The 21,419-nt window shown below is 33.3% G+C and overlaps 1 protein-coding gene and 2 non-coding genes across 3 annotated transcripts; all 3 read left to right on the top strand.

The window, feature by feature from the left end:
* Nucleotides 1-18,567: 18,567 nt before the first annotated feature.
* Nucleotides 18,568-21,374, top strand: LOC111289700 (rRNA 2'-O-methyltransferase fibrillarin 1-like). Its single transcript, XM_022880949.2, has 7 exons — nt 18,568-18,712; nt 18,865-19,154; nt 19,344-19,439; nt 19,537-19,614; nt 19,693-19,869; nt 20,815-20,883; nt 21,033-21,374. Exons 1-7 carry the CDS (start codon nt 18,697-18,699, stop codon nt 21,207-21,209), a joined length of 903 nt encoding a protein of 300 aa, XP_022736684.2. The 5' UTR covers nt 18,568-18,696; the 3' UTR covers nt 21,210-21,374.
* Nucleotides 20,002-20,075, top strand: LOC149516025 (small nucleolar RNA snoR60). Its single transcript, XR_016346731.1, has one exon. It is a non-coding gene; the product is annotated as a small nucleolar RNA snoR60 (small nucleolar RNA).
* Nucleotides 20,318-20,388, top strand: LOC149516026 (small nucleolar RNA snoR60). Its single transcript, XR_016346730.1, has one exon. It is a non-coding gene; the product is annotated as a small nucleolar RNA snoR60 (small nucleolar RNA).
* Nucleotides 21,375-21,419: the final 45 nt, after the last annotated feature.

Here is a 21,419-nt window from a genome sequence, read left to right on the forward strand (position 1 = left end):
TGATCACCTTAGTTATAAAATTTATGCTTGTGAATGTCCCATAAACTTATAATATGATACTGAATTGATCTAACTAGTTTGTTATACGACTTATAAGCTCAACTTCTCATTTGAAAGTGAAATTCTTAACACCTAATGGGATTTGAGAGGTTTGGAGAGACCAATCCATAACATAATAGTATTATATCACAATAATGAAAGGTAAAACTAGGAAACAGATTAACAGCATGACAAAAATCAAGGTTAAAAGTAAAGAAAAATAATCACCAAAATTGACAAGAAATAAAAAGTCACCAACGAAAGCATAGAACGTAAGATTGACCTAACAAAATCACATTTTTAAGCTGCTCTAAGCTCTTAAGCTCTAACAAAAAGAAACTTTTACTCTATTTTTTGAATTTTTTAAGCAACAACAAAAACAACTGAGCTCTTGAGTCAGTATGAATAATCATATGTCATTTGGATCAAGCTAATACATCAACCAAAACACAACATGAAATGAAAAATATACACCAATTTTACTAACATGCTCAACAAGTTTTTCATTAATATACTAATCATCACATTAGGGTCTGTCTTCGTAGGAAATGATCTCAACCTAATTGAACAAAAAAAGCTAACTGATCAAAGATTGAACACGAATGTAAATCGATCTGAACCGATTGAGCACCTCGTAATAGTTTTATTCTGGGAAACATCCCTAAAAAATATATACAAATCGGAGCTAAGCTTCAACATAAGGATAAACTAATTCAACTCTTAAAAGATAATGCCAACCTATTTGCTTGGACACCGTTTGATATGCCTAAAATTGATACTGAAGTGATGGTTCATAAGCTATACATTAATCTTGATGTAAAATCAGTTTGACAAAAGAAGAAAACTTTTACCCCTAAAAGATAACAGGCCATCGAGAAAAAAATTGACAAATTATTACGAGTTCACTTTATTAGGAAAGTCTATTACCTTGAATAGATAGCCAATGTGGTCATGGTTAAAAAACATAACAGAAAATGAAGCATGTGCATTGACTTTATTGACTTAAATAAAGCTTGTCAGAAATATAGCTTTCCTCTCTCTAGCATAGATCGATTGGTAGATGACAGTGTTGAGTATGATCTCTTTAACTTTATAGATGCCTATTCTGGTTACAATCATATCAAAATGCTAAAAGACAATGAGGAAAAATAGTTTTTATCACCAAAAAAGATCTTTACTATTACAAGGTAATACCCTTTAGATTGAATAATACAAGGGCGATCTACCAAAGGTTGGTAAACAAGGTGTTTAAAAATGAAATCAATCACAACATAGAGGTATATGTAAACGACATGATAGTTAAGAGCAAAATTTTGATCGAGCATATAGAAAACTTTAAAGAGACCTTCAACACTTTGAAAAAATATAATATGAGACTTAACCTAAGCAAATGGGCTTTTAAGGTTATATCGGGTAAGTTTCTTGGTTATATGATCAATCAAAGATGGATAGAGGTGAATCCAAAAAAGGTTTAGGTAATTTTAGATATAAAGGCGTCGACCTTGATCAAATAAGCATAGAGGTTAACTGGTAGAATAGCCACACTCAACTGATTCATGTCTAGGTTGGTAGAATGATATTTGTCATTCTTTAAAATACTAAAAAATATCTTTGACTTTAAGTGTACTTTTTAATGCCAAAAAGCTTTTGAAGAACTTAAAGAGTTTTTATCTTTACCACCTATTTTATCTAAGTTGAGGTTCAGTGAAACCTTGTATTTATACATAGCTAGCATAGATTAGGCCATTAGCTTAATCTTATTTGAGAAAAAAAAAGATCAATCTATTTTACAAGCAAAGTACTAACAAGGCTTGAGATTAACTATAGTAGCATAAAAAAGCTAGCTTATACTATTGTCACCTCGATCAGAAAACTCAGGCCATACTTTCAAGCCCACACGATTTATGTACTAACTGACCAGCCATTAAGACAGGTTTTATAAAGGCTTAAAATGTCAAAAAGATTAATTAAATTGGCAATAAGGCTTAGTGAATTTGACCTACATATATTACCCATATCGACATTAAAATTATAGGTACTGATAGATTTTATCGTAGACTCATTTTGGTACACCCAGGATGGTAGTCCAAAAAAAAAATGAAAACCTTGGATAAAGATGATTGAAAATTTTATGTTAACGGGTTGACCACAAATCACAACGGAGGAGTTGACCTTATTCTGATAAGCCTAAAAAGGTTATAATACCCATACACCTTGAGATTTAAGTTCAAGGCTTCCAATAGTGAGACAAAATATAAGGCATTGACAGCTGGTCTAAAATTGGTAACCGAGCCGAACGTTCAATGCTTAACTATGTATAGTGACTCCCAATTAGTGGTTGAACAAATAAATAGAGAGTTCAAAGCCAGAGAAAATGGGATTCAAAAGTATCTTAAAAAAGCACTAGCTTTAGTGGCTAGCTTTAAGAAAGCTAAGAAAAAAAAAGATCAAAGAATTCACTAGTAGACTTTTTATCTAAGTTAGCTTTAAGAATAATGCTGAAATGCTTAGACCAAATTTTGGTAAAAGAGCTAACACATAAAAATACTGAGGATAAACTCATAAGATAGATCATAAAGAAAAAAACCTAAATGATGCCAGTTAAGGCATACTTGACCACATGAGCACTACCTCAAGAAAGAATCTGAGCTAAAGCATTGATAAGAAAGGCCCCTCAATACACAATAATTAAAAAAAAAAATTATACAGAAGATTTTTTAGCCTACACTACTTAAGATGTGTTAATGAAAAAGAGACAGATTATGTTTTACGAGAAATCCATAAAAAAATATATGAAAGTCACCTCAGACCACGATCATTAGCCTACAAGGTGCTGAGGTAGGGCTATTATTGGCCCACTATCAAGAGGGATGCAACTGAATTGTTGAAGAGATGTGACAAGTGTTAGAGGTTCGTTCACGTGCAACGCCTTCCTTTGTTTAAGCTTACTCCTATCATCAGCCTATGGCCCTCGTATAGTGAAGAATAGATATCTTCAGACCATTCACTCCGATCATAATTCAAATGAGATTTGTTTTAGTGACAATAAATCACTTCACAAAATAGTTAAAAGTTGATGCCTCAGCTACCACCACGGAGGCCCAAGTTGAAAAATTCATGTAAAAAAACATAGTCTATAGATTTGGGTTATCTCGGTCCATAGTAACAAATAATGGCAAACAATTTGAAAACTCGAGATTTAGGGAATGGTATTCAAATTTTCACATCGACCTCAGGTTCTTGTTGAATACCTACCCTCAATCCAATGAGTAGGCTAAAGCTATGAATAAGACAATATTAGAAGCTCTAAAACAAAATACTTGATGTGACAAAAAAAATAGGCCAAAAGCTAACAAGAGTGTTATAGGCCCTGATGATGACTATGAAGGTACCCACTAGTGAAACTTCATTCCATTGAGCCTTTGGAATAGAGGATGTAGTACTGGTTAAAATCGACCTACCGAGCTTGAAAGTTAACCTGACCTTAGAAGGAAAAAATAAAAAAATGCTTAGGGTCGACCTCGACCTCACTGAAAAATAAAGAGATATAGCCTTAACACGAATAGCATCTTTTCAGTAAAAAATAATCAACTATTATAATAAAAAGTCTAACGTAAGCATATTGGGAAAGATGACCTGGTACTTAAAAAAGTTAAAGCTTTTGGAATAAATGACTGAGGTAGCAAATTAGTCTCGACATGGGAATGATTATATGTTGTTAAAAAAGTTACCCACGATGCGACCTACAAACTATAATACTTGAACGGCAATGTCATTTCAAGGACATAGAATACAGATAACTTAAAGGTCTACTATCAGTAACTAGATTTAAATCGAGCTCACACTTGTGTTTTATTTTGTACTCAAAGACATGAGTTAAATCATTCAACAAGTTTATATCTAAGCGATCTAAATAAATTTGACCTATAACTAAGAAAGATTCTTAGGTTAATTTGATCCAAATGATCATGTAACTTTTCAGTTCAATTAATCATCTCAAACTTATACAAATAAATAAAAAATTACGATAGAATCGACCTAGAACTTAAACATAACAAAAAATTCTTCTATTTTATTTCTGTTAATTATTTGTTAGGCTAATCATCCATGTCCGAGATTGTTACAAAAAATCGATCTCATACATTAACAAAAAACTACAAAAAAATAAAAAATAAAAGTTAAAAAAATTATTTTTTAACAATTTCAGCAATAACAATGGGGGCAACACCTTTTTTAGTAGGAGCAATAGCAAGGTTAGCAATAGTAACCTCATTCTCTTCAGTCTCTAACACCTCATCCTTAAGCCTTAGAGCTACCTCTAGTTCAGCCTTTGAGGCCTCATCCTTATATCAATCTTCATCTTCTTTATTCTTATCCTCCTCAAGCTGATTTGGATGAATCTTTAATCTGATATTATTGATGTCAATATCATATAGGTCAAAATTCAAAGTGAAAATTTTAAACTACACCTTATCTTTGACCAGTTGGAAGGCACCGAGCATGTTTTTCCTAAAAAAATTCACCTTTATCTGAAGACACTTATTAGAAACCTTGAATTCCTTCACATTTTTCTTTTTCAAGTCTTTCTTCACCTTTTCTCTAGCCTTAAGCTCGAATCTAACCTTGGCTATCTCAACCTGAGCATTATTGAGCTTGAGCTCGACTTGCTTTCTCATTGAGTTAGCTGAGGCTTTATTAATTAAGACGACCTCCAGCTTCGCTATCAGCTCATCAATTCTTCTTCTTTGCTCAACCTCTTTTTTATAGGATACGTTGAGACTAGATAGAACATTGCTCAGCAAGTCCAAACTCGTCTTATGTTCTTCAGCTAAAGGAGCCATGTTCTTTTCAACTTTTATCAAATAAGCTATCGTAATATAAGCATGGTGAAGGGCTTTGCTAACATTTTTCAGGGGCTGAAAGGAAAATTTTTGTTGAACTATGTAGAATGACATCAAATTTAGTAAAATAAAAAAACATTAATAAAACTGAGATGAGGTTACAACTAGTACTTACCAAAAGAGAGGATCATAACTTTATTGAATCTCTTTGCCATAGCCAAGTTTGAGATAGGGTCATCGACAGAAGTGTACTCAAAGTTGGTGGAGATCTTATCTGAGCTAAGCTTTAATACCCTAGCCTGGAGGAAGATGCCTCTATATGTAATATTTTGGTATGAGAAAATGGTGTTGGTGCCAAGGTTGAGGACAAATCCCAGCTTACCCTGGCTTTGGTTTTTTGACCTATGAAAAAGCGGTGCAATGAAATGTTAATCACCTTATCTCCCCCTCGAGATGGAGCCCCAAGCTGAATTTTCTTTTGGCCTATCTTGGGCCTAGGGGCATAGTGGTAAAATTTAAAATCAAAGTCTTTATCGTTGGCTATCTCTGTAATATCAAGCTAACAATTAGATAAAAATCAAGTTAAAATAAAATTCTACAAGGTTATCTTAAACTTACCTCAATACTTTATCATGTTTATTACAAAGTCCTCTTTACTGGCTATATCTATAAAATCGAGCTAATAGTTAGATAAAAATCAAGTTGAAATAAAATTCTACAAGGTTACCTTAAACTTACCTTAATACTTTGTCTTGTTTATTACTCTTGGAGAGGTTAGCTCATGGGCATTAATAATATGCCCCTCTTCAAAAAAATTCTAAAATTTTATCCCAATCTCATAAATCCAGGATGAAAAGGGCCACCAATGTGTTTATGAAAAAGTCGATTGTACTTCTTATTTCCTAGGCTTTAACCTCAAAAGTAGCCTCAACCTCGGGCTCACCATATTTATTTATTCTTTGCTTTCCAAGGTAAAAAAAAAATAGTTTCTAATTTTTTATTAAGCTCAAACAATTGGCAAGAAGTTTCTTATTTAACTGAGCTATTATATAGTACCACCTACTATCATTGGGATGTTTCTTGAGAGAAAAGAATTTTCTAAATAAAGGGAAAAAAGAAAGAATGTTTAAGTGTTGGTAAAGAATAATGAAAGTTATTATGTATTGTATGAAGTTAGGAGTGAGCTAAATGAGAGTTAAATTATAAGAGTTAAAAATTAAAATGAATAAGGAATGAAGTGAGAACCTCAAATTGGCCATGAAGGAATCCTAATACACATAAAGCTAATATGGCTCCAGTCTATCAATGACCCAATTTGAGGAGTTTGGCATTATTATACTATATCCTTCTCTAGGAAAAAAAAGTTATACCTAAAGCACGAACGTGGTGAATTGAACACATGTTAGGGCAATCTTCAGGATTTATCTTGTCCTTTAGTTGGCTCATCACATCTTTAAAAATCATACCAAGGTCATAGAGATTATATACAAAGATCTCAATGAGTTCATCCTCCACCATAGGGCTTTTTTTTCCTACCATCACTTCTCTCAGTCAAGGAATTCCCTTCCTCTCTTTTCTCTTCAAAACCCTCATTGTCAAAATCTTCACAATTAGAAAACTCTAACTCTTAAGTAAGAATAAGATTCCAAGAAAGAGTAGTGGATGAAAGTAACTTAATCTCAAAGAAAGAAAGACGAGGTAGAGACCCCTTAGAAGAGGAAAAGATATCAACTAAAACTAATGAAAAAGGGATGGAAGTGATAACGAGAGCATTGATAAGAGGGAAAGCAAAAAAAAATAGGGTTAATGAGATCGAACCCCTAAAGGGAGAACAACTGAGGATGAAAAAAATCGGTCATAAAGGATGGACCAACTTGAGAGATAAGTAAATGAGGTGAATTTTGTAGGTCAAAGTCAATTTGAGCACACGGCTCTTTCGTGCTCAAAACTCATTCCTTTCTTGCCTGAGCATTATTTTCATTTCATCGCTATCTTTTCTTATAAATCAATGTGAACCAATAGGCCATCTTTTTATAATTATGGCTTTTGATAATTAGTGAGATCAGATCATCGGCTTGCTACCACACTAACTTTCTCTAAGTTTTACTTGATAACTCTTAGGTTATACTTGGTAACTCTCGATTTTTTCAAAACTCATACTAGAATCTATGGTTAAGAATATATACAAAAAAAAAATGTGAAGAAACTTTAAAGGTCAAAAAGCCTTTGAAATTGAAAAACTTATGTTAGATTGAGAGCAAAAAAAATGAAAAGGTGAAAAATTAAAGCCCTAGTGGCTCTTTATATAGACACGTCATAGACCAGGTAAATGGCATAGACTGCGTCATATGTCAGAGCAAATACGAAAAGACATCTTTTTATCTTCTTATTTTAAATCCTCCTGCTTAGCTACCTCTTTTCTTATTTAATAATGTCAAACCAACCTAGCTGAATAAACCCTAGGTTAGGCTAGATGAACCAGACGATTCTCCAAGGGAAACTAAAAACCTAATTCCCTGTTAGAGTTCAAAGTGGAGGCTTAAAGACAAGATTCTAAAATAAAATACAAGTTTCACCATGGCCATACAAACTCCAACACTAACCTCATATCATTTCACACAATTATTATCTCGGTAACCTTTTAACTAGTTATACACTCAACTCGATAAGCATGCGCGAGATCAGGCAACCACAAGGTTAGACTATAACTCAAAGCTTACCATTATGTTAGCTCAAAGATTTAGAAATAAATCAAGAGGGGATGAATTGGTTTTAATGAAAATTTTAAAAACAATATTCAATAAGCATAAATTTTGTTAAATAATTAAACATAATAATTGAGAGTAAATAAGAGATAGGGTTAGAGAATTTGACATCGAGATTTATAGAGGTTCGATTCTTCCTTAGGCACCTACATCCTCTTCCTTAGCCTCTCTTGCCAAGGAGTTTAATCCACTATGATTTGAAGATTACAACCAAGCTTCTCAAAGCTTTGCAAACTCAACAATACAAATTCTTAAGGGTTATCTTCTTCCTTAAGCTTACAAACTCAAAATACATAATTTTTAAAGTGTTTTACAAACTCTAAGAACCTCTCAAACGTTGGGTGTTTGCTAATTTAAAGTACACAACAGTTTGGACAAGAAAATAGAGAAAAATTAATATAAATTCTACACTTTTCTGACTTGGAATAGCTTTAAATGCTTGAACAAATTGGTAGGTAATAGCAATAAGTTTTCTTGGCTTTAGTTACCCTTGGTCTGTAGTGAAATGCTTGATTTATAGGTAAGAAAAAGTTGAAAGCCGTTGGAATGCATTTAATGTTTCAAACCTATAGAAAAATTCAGACAAAAATAACCATTTAGAATTTTTAGCCTTCAGAGGATCGATCTCCTCCTCTAGGGGATCGATTGGTTCATGAGGAGAAGGCACGACTTTGTGCCTAAAATGCCTTACTCGATCGATCCCTTAATCCAAGAGATCGATCCATTCTTTAGGTGATCGATCCCCTATGTGGGGAGATCGATCCTTTTTTTAGATTTTCATACTTGGGAGCATTCTGTTTGAGCAATCGATCTATCCCTTGAAGAGGGGATCGATCCCTTGCCTTAGGTGATCGATCCCCTATGTGGGGGGATCGATCCCTTTTCTGAAAAATAGCATAATGAAAACTTTTTGTATGAAAAAGTGATCAATCTCTTAAATGAGGGGATCGATTTGGTCAATTTGAAACCCTAGCCAATCGATCCCTACGAGAGGGGATCGATTGGTTTTTGTCAAAACATAAAGAATTTTGATTCTAAAAAAAGACATGATCGATCCTTTTTACTAGAGGATCGATCTGGTAAGGAAGGGATTGATCCCTTCCCTTATGAGATCGATCTCTTCTATCAAAACTTATACTTTTTAGGTTTTATTTCGAGAATTTGACTTGTTTGATTCTCAAATGTATTTTGGCAAGATAAAAGGGTGAAAAAATATTCAATTTAAGCTTAGAAAAGATTGATTCAAGTTAAACAAATTTTTTTTTTGTCAAATCAAAACTCTTGATCAATTCAAGGCCAATAATCTCTCCCTTTTTTATATTACAAAACCAAATAAAAAATTTACATGAAAAACATTTTTCCTTTTGAAAAACAAGCTCCCCTTAAAGTTATAAAAAGTAAACTCCCCCTGAAGTTAGGCATAAATTTTAAGGCAACTAGGCAAAACCAATATCACCAAAACCATCAATGTCATTAGGATCATCAAAGCAATTATTAAAGTAATTTTTCAAACCAATATTTCTCCCCCTTTTTGTCATAGCAAAAAGGATGAAGTAAAGCCAAATGAAAGAACAATCAATTCAAGGCCACTCAAGTTCATATTAATCATCAAATAACACATCAAATGCCATAATACCATAAGCAATATGAGAATGAAAGAGAAATTGCATTAATATATATATTAAGTACCAAAGGTTACAAACAATAATGCAAAGGTTTCAAAGATAGATTTACAATAGACAAAAATATGGGAAAACATAAGTCATGGCACTAATAGAGCTCATTGAGGTAGAGGTGAAGAATAAAGAGACTGATGAGGATGAGAAGAGTGAGAAGAAGGTTGCCCCATGTATGAAGGTGTAGACCGTATTTACTCAATATCAACGTAAAAGTGGTAAACTTATGCTACCAATTCATTCTGCGTTCCCTCCATAGTTTCCAATCTGATGTTCATATTACCAACCATCGAATGCAAGCTGTCATTTGAAGCAAGAGCATCTCTAAGGTACCTTGAGTATTGAAAGGTAGGGTAAAGGATTCATCTTGAGGTAGAGGCATATCTAAGGGTTCTTACTCTTCCTTCTCTTCTGGTGTAACTTCAATATCACCTTTTTTTAACCCTTTATCCTGTTACATTCTAAACATAACCCATACTATGCAGTGTAAGAGCCCTTAGAACACTAAATGGGCTATTGAATACCATATGATTGTCTCCTCTGGTATTCACCTCCAAATGCCTCAATACAATAACCTATCATGCATGAATGACCTAGAGGCTTGGGTGAAAGTAACTTGTAGATTGTGATTGCTAAAGATGTCTTAAGCAAGTGACATCACATCACATCAATAATTGTTTCCCCCTCATCATCTAATTGAAAAACTTCAGCCAGCACTTATTTTGTAACTAATATTTCCTTTCTCATCACATAAATTCTGAATCTATCAAGGTAATGCCTATTTGTTCCTTCAAATTGGACACAGCTAGCATTACTATAGAAAACTCTTACTAAATTTTTAAATAGTAAATTTTTTATGCATAAATAATGTAACCAACCAAATTGCTCAAAAGCATGTAAATAGGGAAACTCTATGGATTGAAAGAATGCTAACGAGATTACCCTCTTAGGCTTTACTTTACAATGTGCAAAATGCATCTCATACCAATCTTTTGCATCTAGATTATTGAAATTCTGATTGAAGGATGGCTTCAATGTTGAGCTTGAAGCCTCCTTTAGAGGGTTTTTTCTGTCAACAGTAACTTTGGTTTTTGTTGCCATGTTGGAGTGAAATCAAGATAGGTATGAATTTTTATGGGATTTGATGGGTTTCAAGAAGGAATTTCGGTAAAAAATCAAGTTTGAGTAAGGGAATTTGTAAGAGATGGTGGTAAGAAAGATTAATTTTGGATGAAAAATGAGTGGAAGTGTGTAAGGTTTTGAGAGGATGAGTTTGGAAAGAAGATGAACATGAGAGAAAAGCTGAAATGATCGATCAACTAAGAAAATACTCGACTTTGTCACACCTAAAAGTTATGACTCGATCGATCAGTTGAAGTAAGGGATTGATCCCTTACCTTAGGTGATTGATCTTCTATGTAGAGGGATTGATCTTTTTTTAAAAAAATAACACGATGAAAACTTTTTGTATGAAAAAGTGATCGGTTGAAGTAGGGGGTCGATCGATTATGGTTCTTTTCATGGAATCGATCGATCGATTTTGCATGTTTCAAACTTTTTATAGCTACTGGTTGAATACTCGATTGATCCTGTCCCAAGGGGATCGATCAGTGCTACATGCGTTGAACTAAAATTGACTATTGCCTATATATTCGATTGATCCTGTCCAAAAGGGATTGATTGGTTCCCTATGTTTTCTCTTTAATTTGGCTACGGGGTGAAGAACCAATCAATCCATTCCAAAAGGGATCGATTGGTTTTTGCTGTAACATTTTTTTAATTAAAATATTTAAAACCCATGCAATATGATCATTCAAGCATACAATCATGCACAAATCATAGAAAATTTTAGATAAACACACATTTGATCAATCAAGAGCGTACTATTCATCATAACATTAAGAAATTCACTTAAAAAAACATTCATCATGCAAAGTTCACCTCTAATTGCATAAAATCTATCCTTATCAAAAGGTTTTGTGAAGATATTAGCTAGTTGATGTAAGGTATCAACATATTCAAGCACAATATCACCCTTTTGAACATGATCTCTAATAAAATTATGCATAATTTCAATATGTTTGGTTCTAGAGTATTGAATTAGATTTTTAGTGAGATTGATGGCACTAGTATTGTCACATTTAATGGAAATATGATCCATTGTTATTTCAAAATCCTTTAATTGTTGCTTAATCCACAAAACCTAAGCACAACAACTTTCAACTGCCACATATTTAGCTTCGATTGTAGATTAAGCAACACTATTTTATTTCTTGGAAAACCATGATATGAGCATATTTTTAAATAATTGACAAGTACCATATATGCTTTTTCTATCTATTTTGTATCCACCAAAATTCGTATCGGAATAAGCATGTAAAGTAAAATATGAGCATATTAGATACCATGATCCTAAATTAGGGGTGTCCTTAAGGTACCTAAAATTTTTTTTGATAGCAGATAAATGTGATTCTCTAAGTGAAGATTAAAATCTAGCATATAAACATACATTAAACATAATATCGGTCTACTAGCAGTAAGATATAGCAATGAACCAATCATAGACCTATAAAGTTTAAAGTCAACACATTTACCTCTTTCATCCTTGTCAAGTTTTGTTGAAGTGCTAATTGGTGTTAAGCAAGGCTTTGATTCTTTCAATCCAAATCTTGTGAGCAAATCCTTGATGTATTTGGCTTGATTGATAAAGGTGTCATCTTTTTTTTGCTTTACTTGTAGTCCCAAGAAGAATGTGAGTTCTTTCATCATGCTCATTTTAAATTTACCTTGCATAATCTTAGTAAATTTTTGACAAAGAATTTAATTAGTAACACCGAATATAATATCATCAACATAATTTGCACTGTGAGAATGTCCTTTCCTTTTATTTTAATAAAAAGTGTAGTATCGACCTTTCCTCTATTAAAACCATTTTTTACCAAAAAATTTAACAATCTTTCATATCAAGCTCTAAGAGCTTGTTTTAAACCATATAATGCTTTTGTCAATTTGTAAAAATGATTTAAAAATTTTGAATTTTCAAAATCGGGAGGTTACTCTACATACACTTCTTCATTTATAAAACTATTAAGAAATGCACTCTTGATATCCATTTGAAAAAGCTTGAAATTTTTAACACATGCAAACGCAAGCAACATTCTTATGGCCTCTAACCTTGCAACTGGGGTATTGGTTTCATCATAATCAATTCCCTCTTCTTGACTATACCCTTGAGCTACCAATCTAGCTTTGTTCCTAATAACATTCCTGTGCTCATCCATTTTATTCTTAAAAATCATTTTGTGCCTATAGTAGGATGACCACTAGGCCTAGGTATAAGATTTCATACTTGGTGTCTCTCAAATTGGTTCAATTCCTCTTGCATGGCCAAAATTCAGTGATCATCTCCTAAGGCTTCATTCATATTTTTGGGTTCAATATGAAATAAGAAAGCAACATAATTACATATATTATAAGAGGATCTAGTTCTTATCCCTTGAGTTAGATCACTAATAATTTCATTATCTTTGACATATCTTCTTTCTCTATGGTGATTTGGCTCTCTCTCTATGTGTTATAGCTCCTCTACAAACTCATCATATTTTTTTTAATTGTTCTCCTCAATGTCATGAGGTGCATCATTGATCCATTCTTGAAATATACCAACACCATCATCATCAAGAAGCACATTTCTTGGAAGTGGGTTAGACTAATAAAAAATAACATATATAGATTCTTCAACCATTAATGTTCTTTTATTAAAAACTCTATAAGCTTTTGAATTTAAAGAATATCCTAGGAAAATTCATTCATCACTTTTTGCATCAAATTTACTAAGATCATTTTTTCCATTGTTCAAAATGAAACACTTGCAACCAAAAAAATGAAAATAACTTATGTTAGGCCTTTTTCCTTTAAAAAATTCATAGGGAGTTTTCTTCAAAATTGGCCTAATCATAGCTCTATTTATGATATAACAAGAAGTATTTATGATTTTTGCCCAAAAATATCTAGGTAAATTATTTTTACAAAGCATGATTCTAGCTATTTCTTCTAAGGTTCTATTTCTCCTTTCTACTACCTCATTTTTTTGATGAGTTCTAAATGCAAAAAAATTATGGCTAATACCATTTTCACTACAAAATACATTAAAGCTAAGATTTTCAAATTCCTTTCCATGATCACTTCTAATACTAGTAATTGAATAACCTTTTCCATTTTGTATTTGTTTGCTAAAAGTGATAAATTTTTCCAAAGCCTCATTCTTTGAATGTAAAAAAAGAACCCATGTGAATCTAGTAAAATCATCAACAATAACAAACCCATATTGTTTTTCACTAAGACTCATTGTTCTAGTAGGGCCAAAAAGATTAATATGAAGTAGTTGAAGAGGTCTAGTAGTTGAAATGCAATTCTTAGGTTTAAAAAAAATTCTTCTATGTTTTTCTTGAGCACATGCATCACAAACCTTATCATTTTCATATTTCAACTTTGGCAAACCAACAACCAAATCATTTTGAAAAAGTTTTGAAATTACATGCATACTTGTATGTCCAAGCCTTTTATGCCAAATCTAACTCTCATTTTCTTTTTTAGACATAAAACAAACATTTTTAGAAGATAGGTCATCTAGATGCACTACATAAATATTTTTTTGACGATGTCCAATAAAAATAAGTTTGTTATTTTTTATATCAATTACTTGACAGCACATGAATTCAAACACAACCCTAAATCCTTTATCACACAATTAACTAATGCTAAGTAAATTATGCTTGAATCCTTTTACAAGTAAAACATTTTCAATAGTAGTAGAGGAATTGTTACCAATTGAGCCAATCCCTTCAATTTGGCCTTTTGAGTTGTCACTAAATGTAATATCTCCTTCACTTTTCGCTTTAAAATCTTTAAAAAGAGTTTTATCCTCGATCATAAGTTTTGAGCATCCACTATCAAGATACCATGGATTGTTTTTACTTAAATTGACTTTATAGCAATGTTCATCCACCTACAAAAACACAATTAAATTTTTATTTTGGGTACCCAAATTTTTTTGGGTCCTTAAGTGTTAGTACTAACAATTTTTATGCCTTTTAGAATCCATTTCATTTTAGTAATCTCATCTTAAGATGTGCTAACTTCTTTTGGAATCCACACTCTCCTAATGAGCTTACTTCTATAAGTGATTTTCTTCAAGGAACAATATTGCATTGAATGACCTAATTTATGACAATGTGCACATATGCTAGATGAATCATTTGGCTTAACAAGGAAATTTTTCAAATAAGTTTCTTTGTTACCACTATTATAGCCTAGTCTATCTTTATCAAAGAAAACTCTTTGTGTTTCAAGCATGTCATTAAGCTTTTGATGTCCCATATAAAATCTAGAAAAAGAATTATGCAAATTTTCATTTTTTTCAGTCAGGTCATTGACATTCAACTTTAAGAGCTCAATTTTCTTTTTTAAGTCTTCTTTTGCTTTAGTCAATGATTCATTTTCTAGTTTCAATTTAGAGACCATTTTTCTATATTTCATGCTCATATTCTCAAATTCTATGGCTAATTCATCATAGGCATCTTGTAGTTCATCAAATATGTTTGAATTTAAATCACATGGATTAGAGGTTACCTTGGACTCATCAAGAGCCATGAGATATAGATTTGCTACTTTTTTCTCATTTGATTCATCATTGGAAAAGTCACTGTCATTTTATGTTGCCACTATAGTTTTTTTCTTTGGCTTTGTCATGTTTTACTTTTTTCACAAAGGACAATCAAGTTTAATGTGACCTGATTTGTTGCATTCATAGTAAATAATTTGATCCCTTTTCTCTTATACTTGATTCATCTTTAGTCATCTTCCTTTGTGGTCTTCTTCTACTTGAAAACTTGTTCATCCTCATAAACTTCTTGAATCTTTTTACAAATATGGCCATTTCTTCATCTTCATCATCCTCTTCTTGTCTAAAATTTTTTTCATCTTTTTGAAAGGTAGATTTGAGAGCAATTTCACCCTTTTTGATTGGTTCTTTTCCCCTTTTAATCTTCATTTCATAGGTGAAGAGAGAGCCCATTAGTTCATCCAAAAATAGTATGTAAGGATATTTGGACTCTTCAATGGCTGTCACTTTGGCTTTTCAGCTCTTTGGTAGACTGTTGAAATTTTTTTTCATCATTTCCACGTTTGAGTAGGTCTTTTCAAGAGCCTTTAAATCATTAATGATGTTAGTGAAGTGGTTTGACATCTCACTAATAGTTTCATTTGGTTTCATCTTAAATGGCTCATAATCGTGAGTGAGTATGTCAATTGTTGTCTCTTTCACTTAATTGGTACCTTATGAGTAACAGCTAGCTTATCCTAAATTTTTTTTATATTTTCACATAAAAAAACTTTATTATACTCACTTGGCCCCAATGCACAAAATAATGTATGCATTACTTTGGTATTGAGTTGAGTCATCTTTATGTCATTGACATCTCATTCACTCTCTAGCTTGATCACCTCCCTACCATCCACCATTTTCATTAGAATTTGAGGACCATTTACAATGACCCTCTAAACTTCATAGTCATTAGCTTGATTGAACAACCACATCCTAGTCTTCCAATAAGAATAGTTGTCACAAAAAAAAGAGAGAGTCTTACAATTGAGTGCCCTTCATTTCTAAGAGATGTTGCAACTGTTTCATTTGCCATAAGACACATCTCTTATTGACCACTATAGTTGTTGTAGCTTAAGGATGGTTTTTTCACATTGATTACCATATTTCATTGAGCCATTTTTAGGATCACTCTTAGATTGTTAAACCTATAAAAAAAAAGAGTACTAGCTCTGATACCAATTGTTAGCTCAAAGATTTGGAATAGACCAAGAAGGAGGTGAATTGGTTTTAATAAAATTTTCAAAAATAATATTCAATAAGCACAAATTTTGCTAAATAATTAAACATAATAATTGAAAGAATATAAGAGATAGGGTTAGAGAATTTAACACCGAGATTTATAGAGGTTCGATCCTTTATTAGGCACCTATATCTTTTTCCTTAGCCTCTCTTGCCAAGGAGTTCAATCCACTATGATTTGAAGATTACAACCAAGCTTCTCAAAGCTTTGCAAACTCAACAATACACACTTTTAAGGATTATCTTCCCTCTTAAGCTTACAAACTCAAAACACATAATTTTTAAAATGTTTTGCAATCTTAAAGGTTGGGTGTTTGCTAATTTGAAGTACACAATAGTTTGGACAAGAAAATAGAGAAAAACTGATATAAATTCTATATTTTTTTAACTTGGAACAGCTTTGAATGCTTGAGCAAATTGGTAGGTGATAGCAATAAGATTTCTTGGCTCTAGTTACCCTTGATCTGTAGTTAAATGCTTGATTTATAGGTAGAAAGAAGTTGAGAGCCGTTGAAACGCATTTAATACTTGAAACCTGTAAAAAATTTCAAACAAAAATAGTCGTTGGGAGTTTTTAACCTTCAAATGATCGATCCCTTCCTCTAGAGGATCTATTGGTTTATGTTAGAGAAGGCACGATTTTGTGCCTAAAATGCCTTACCCAATCGATCCCTTCATCTAAAGGATCGATCCATTCTTTAGGTGATTGATCCCTTATGTAAGGGGATCGATCCCTTTTCTGGATTTCAAACTTTGAAGTATTCTGTTTGAGCAATCGATCGATCCCTTGAAGAAGGGATCGATCCTTTGCCTTCGGTGATCGATCTCTTATGTGGGGAGATCGATTCCTTTTTCTGAAAAATAGCATGATGAAAACTTTCTGTATGAAAAAATGACCGATCCCTTGAATGAGGGGATCGATCTAGTCAATTTGAAACCCCAACTAATCGATCCCTACATGAAAGGGATCGATTGGTTTTTGTCAAAACATGAAGAATTTTGGTTTTGAAAAAAGATAAGATCGCTCCCTTTTACTAAGGGATCGATCTGGTAAGGAAGGGATCGATCCTTTCTCTTAGGGGATTAATCCCTTCTATCAAAACTTGCACTTTTCAAGTTTTATTCCGAGAATTTGACTTGTTTTGGTTCTCAAATGTATTTTGGCAAGATAGAAAGGTGAAAAAATGTTCAATTTAAACTTAGAAAAGATTGATTCAAGTTAGACAAATTTTTGTTTTGTCAAATCAAAACTCTTGATCAAATCAAGGCCAACACATCCTCTAAGACCATCTTTCCTTTTATAACGTTGGCCAAAAATAATCAAACTTCCATGTTATTTCCTTTGACCAATGTATCTTATACTGGGGACGTCGATCATATATTCGGTGATCTAATACTCAGACCGCCTAGTAAAGGGATAAAGTGTTAGGGCCATTTGATGATCAAAAAGACATATTGGTATTTTTTCTCTTTGAAACCTTCAACAAACAACCAAAGGTATTTTTATCATTTATGTCGACCTAACATATCAAGTCTCTAACATACTTAGTATCACATCAACTCAGTATTATCATTATTGTCCCCTAATGGTCTTTCACAGCTTTCTTATAAATATTAAGGTCCAAGCACCATTAAGGCAAATTGATCCTACCCCATTTTCTTTCTTTCCTACTTTTTTTCTAATCTTAGCCTTTCTAAGTAGTGTATCAAGTACAAAAACAAAAAGCATACCTTACATTTGCCTTTAATCGTCATTTTCTTCTCTTTTATCTTTCCAGGAATGGTCATAGGTCAGAGCTCGTCACCAAAAGATGGGATGTATAGAGTAATTTGGGAGATAATTTAGAAACCCTTTCTTTTAAAGCTTGGTTGGATTATCACACACACACAATGTTTGATGCTTACTGGCGAGCTTGAATTTTTATTCTTGAAGACCCAAACCCAAATTATATTGGACTCAAACTTATGTAAGCCCGTCTCATTGGGACTTTTTAAAACTTGTTATTTTTATTTCTCATCAAGGTTATTGGTGTTTAAAATTACTGAGACTTTTTTTTTTTTTTATCATTCAAGTTCAAAACAACCATGGTGATTACTCGCTATCAAATTAAGGAAAAAGTCAATAACCACCATTTTATTCTCATCTTCTGTTTGATAATATAATGTTATATCTCGAACCCGGATCTTACTGATAAATCACTAATCAGCGCAGAAACAATTGAATTGTGACTTTGGGCTTTAATGTCCCCATTTGTATGGTTTACCGTTCAATATAGAAAAGGTTTCACAAGCCCTCGATTTTTTACTTCTGGCCGAAATGCGGCCTTAGTCTTATCTAAACTATAAACCCTGGGTTTTAGGCCTAGCTATAAACCCTAGCATATGCCCCAAAAATTGCTTCGTCTCTCACTCTCTCTCTGTTTCCCTAGTTTCTCGCTGTTCACTCTCTTTGCTTTCAGACTCTACCAGGGATGAGACCCCCAAGAGGTAACTAGTGCCTCTTATTTTTCTTTGTAATTTAGAGCAGCATCTGCGTCTGATGGTTTGGAGCTAAGAAGCAGTTTAGTTCTTTATGTTTTTTTTTTTAAATTAGTTTGGAGTCTCGTTATTGGTATTTCTAATGGTTTGATTATGTGCAGGCCGTCGTGGTGGTGGTGGGTTCAGGGGCAGAGGTGATGGAGGGAGAGGAAGAGGAAGAGGTGGCGATAGGGGGGGCAGTGCCATGAAGTCCCGTGGTGGGGGACGTGGTGGCCGAGGTTTAGGAAGAGGGCGTGGAGGAAGAGGAGGAATGAAAGGTGGGAGCAAGGTTGTAGTAGAGCCCCATAGACACGAGGGAGTTTTTGTTGCCAAGGGTAAAGAAGATGCTCTTGTTACTAAGAATATGGTCCCTGGCGAGGCTGTCTACAATGAAAAGAGGATTGCTGTCCAGGTCATTTTGTCTTTCTAATAACTCAGTCCATTTTCGTTCTGTTATATGGGTCGATAAGATAATTGATGTGATTTATTGAATATGCTCTGTGTTTGGCTACTTGGGTATTTTGCTCTTCCACTTGTTGCCAAGAGTATGATTAATCTTGCAATGACAAATTGAGGTTCTTTTATGTTTTTGCCTTAACAGAATGAAGACGGGACCAAAGTTGAGTACAGGGTTTGGAATCCTTTCCGATCCAAGTTGGCAGCTGCAATTCTTGGTGGTGTTGATAATATATGGATCGTGAGCTTTCATCTCTCTTTTTGTTTTTGTTCAATGTACATTATGTGTATCTCTCATAACAACCGTCTAATTCAATTATTTTTTCTTGTTAATCAAGAAACCCGGTGCCAAGGTTCTCTACCTTGGAGCTGCTTCTGGTACCACTGTTTCTCACGTATCTGACATTGTTGGTACTGTAAGTATAGTATTGACGCAAACATTGTCTTTGTTTCTATCTTGCTGAGTTGCTTATTGTCTGTCTTTTGTTTGTCAGAATGGAGTGGTTTATGCTGTGGAATTTTCTCACAGAAGTGGTAGAGACTTGGTCAACATGGCTAAGAAGCGAACAAATGTTATACCTATAATTGAAGATGCTAGGCATCCATCGAAATACAGGATGCTGGTTGGCATGGTGGATGTGATATTTTCTGATGTTGCTCAACCTGATCAGGTTTGCTTTGAGTATTTGTGACCATGTTCGATTTAGATAACAGTGAAAAACAATCATGAGGATCAGGTTTATTTGCTGAATTAACAACTGTCTGCTTGAGATTGTGGTGTTATTTGCTGAATCGTCTATAATGTGCATATGATTAACTCTATTCAGATTCCCCTTCAAGACTTCATGGGTGATGCAAACTCGAGTTTTCTGATGCAATATTAAGTCATGAACTTTAAATGGTTCACAAACTTGGTTTATAGGAAGTTTTTCTTCTTTTTTTTTTTTTAATTATGTTTCTGGGTTTTTTTACTATACTGATACTATTACTTGGCTGCCAGGAATTGAAATTTAAATATACTTCCTGTTTACCTGGAAGTATGTCTATGAAACTCTTCTATAGCAGCCTCTCTCTCTTATACCTTATTTTTCTTCATGTTATTTTTATTTGACTTTATCACTGCAAATGATGAATTACTCGGATTTCCCTTCAAGACATCATGGGGGATGCAATACCAAGTTTCTGATGCTTCTTTGAATCTTTCTATCATGGTTATGCAAGGTTTCTTTTTTAACAAGCATTGGTTTTTTTTTACTCTCTTAAGAGTAGTAATTGTATATATTCGATTATTTAATTTCTTTTTTGGTTCTTTCATTGTTAAAACATGTTACTCTAGTATTTGGAAACTTTTTTTTCTTTGTTTTGCAAGCTCATACATTCTTTGCTATAGACATGCATTGCAAAAATTGAAAAAGAGAAAGCATCTATTTCCATCAGTGCTCTTTATTGCACTTAATGAGTCTATGATAATTTAACAGCTCTGATTTTAGTCCGCTGACAATCATCCAGACTACTCAACTTTTCTATCTCATATCCTTTACGGTGGTGATGAGTTGATGTTATCTTCCTGTTTTCCTTTTGTTTCTGAGTCTGTTTTCTTCTAACTTTATTTGCAGGCAAGGATTCTGGCTTTGAATGCATCATATTTCCTGAAAACTGGAGGTCATTTTGTTATTTCAATCAAGGTTAGTGTTCCAAAATTTTGTGATTTTAAACTTAAAATGTGAAATTTGTGGTTTTTTTGAGACAGGGAAGTTCATATGTGATACTTCAATTTCTCTAGAAGCTTTCAGTTCAATATGTTGTCTTAACTTGAATTGATATTTGTTTTCAGGCGAACTGCATTGACTCCACTGTTCCTGCTGAGGCTGTATTTCAGAATGAAGTTAAGAAATTGCAACAGGAGCAGTTCAAGCCTTTCGAGCAAGTCACTCTTGAACCTTTTGAGCGTGACCATGCCTGTGTTGTTGGTGGCTACCGAATGCCAAAGAAACAGAAAGCTGCTGCATAATGTTCTCCAGGCTGGCTTAAATTCAATGTTTCATGCTTGTTAGAAAACAGATGGAATTTTGGTAGAGTAGGGAAACTGTCCGTTCAGCCTTCTGTAATGTTTCCTCGTTTTTTTTTTTGTAACTTATGTTTGATTAAAACTCAATATCAATGTTGTTTTTGAACATTTGTCGCTAATGTTTGCTTTGATTCCCATTCCCTCTCCCTCAAT

The sequence above is a fragment of the Durio zibethinus genome, chromosome 11, assembly GCF_047325235.1.
Source record: "Durio zibethinus cultivar Kanyao isolate XHJ-2024 chromosome 11, ASM4732523v1, whole genome shotgun sequence".
Lineage (NCBI taxonomy): Eukaryota > Viridiplantae > Streptophyta > Magnoliopsida > Malvales > Malvaceae > Durio > Durio zibethinus.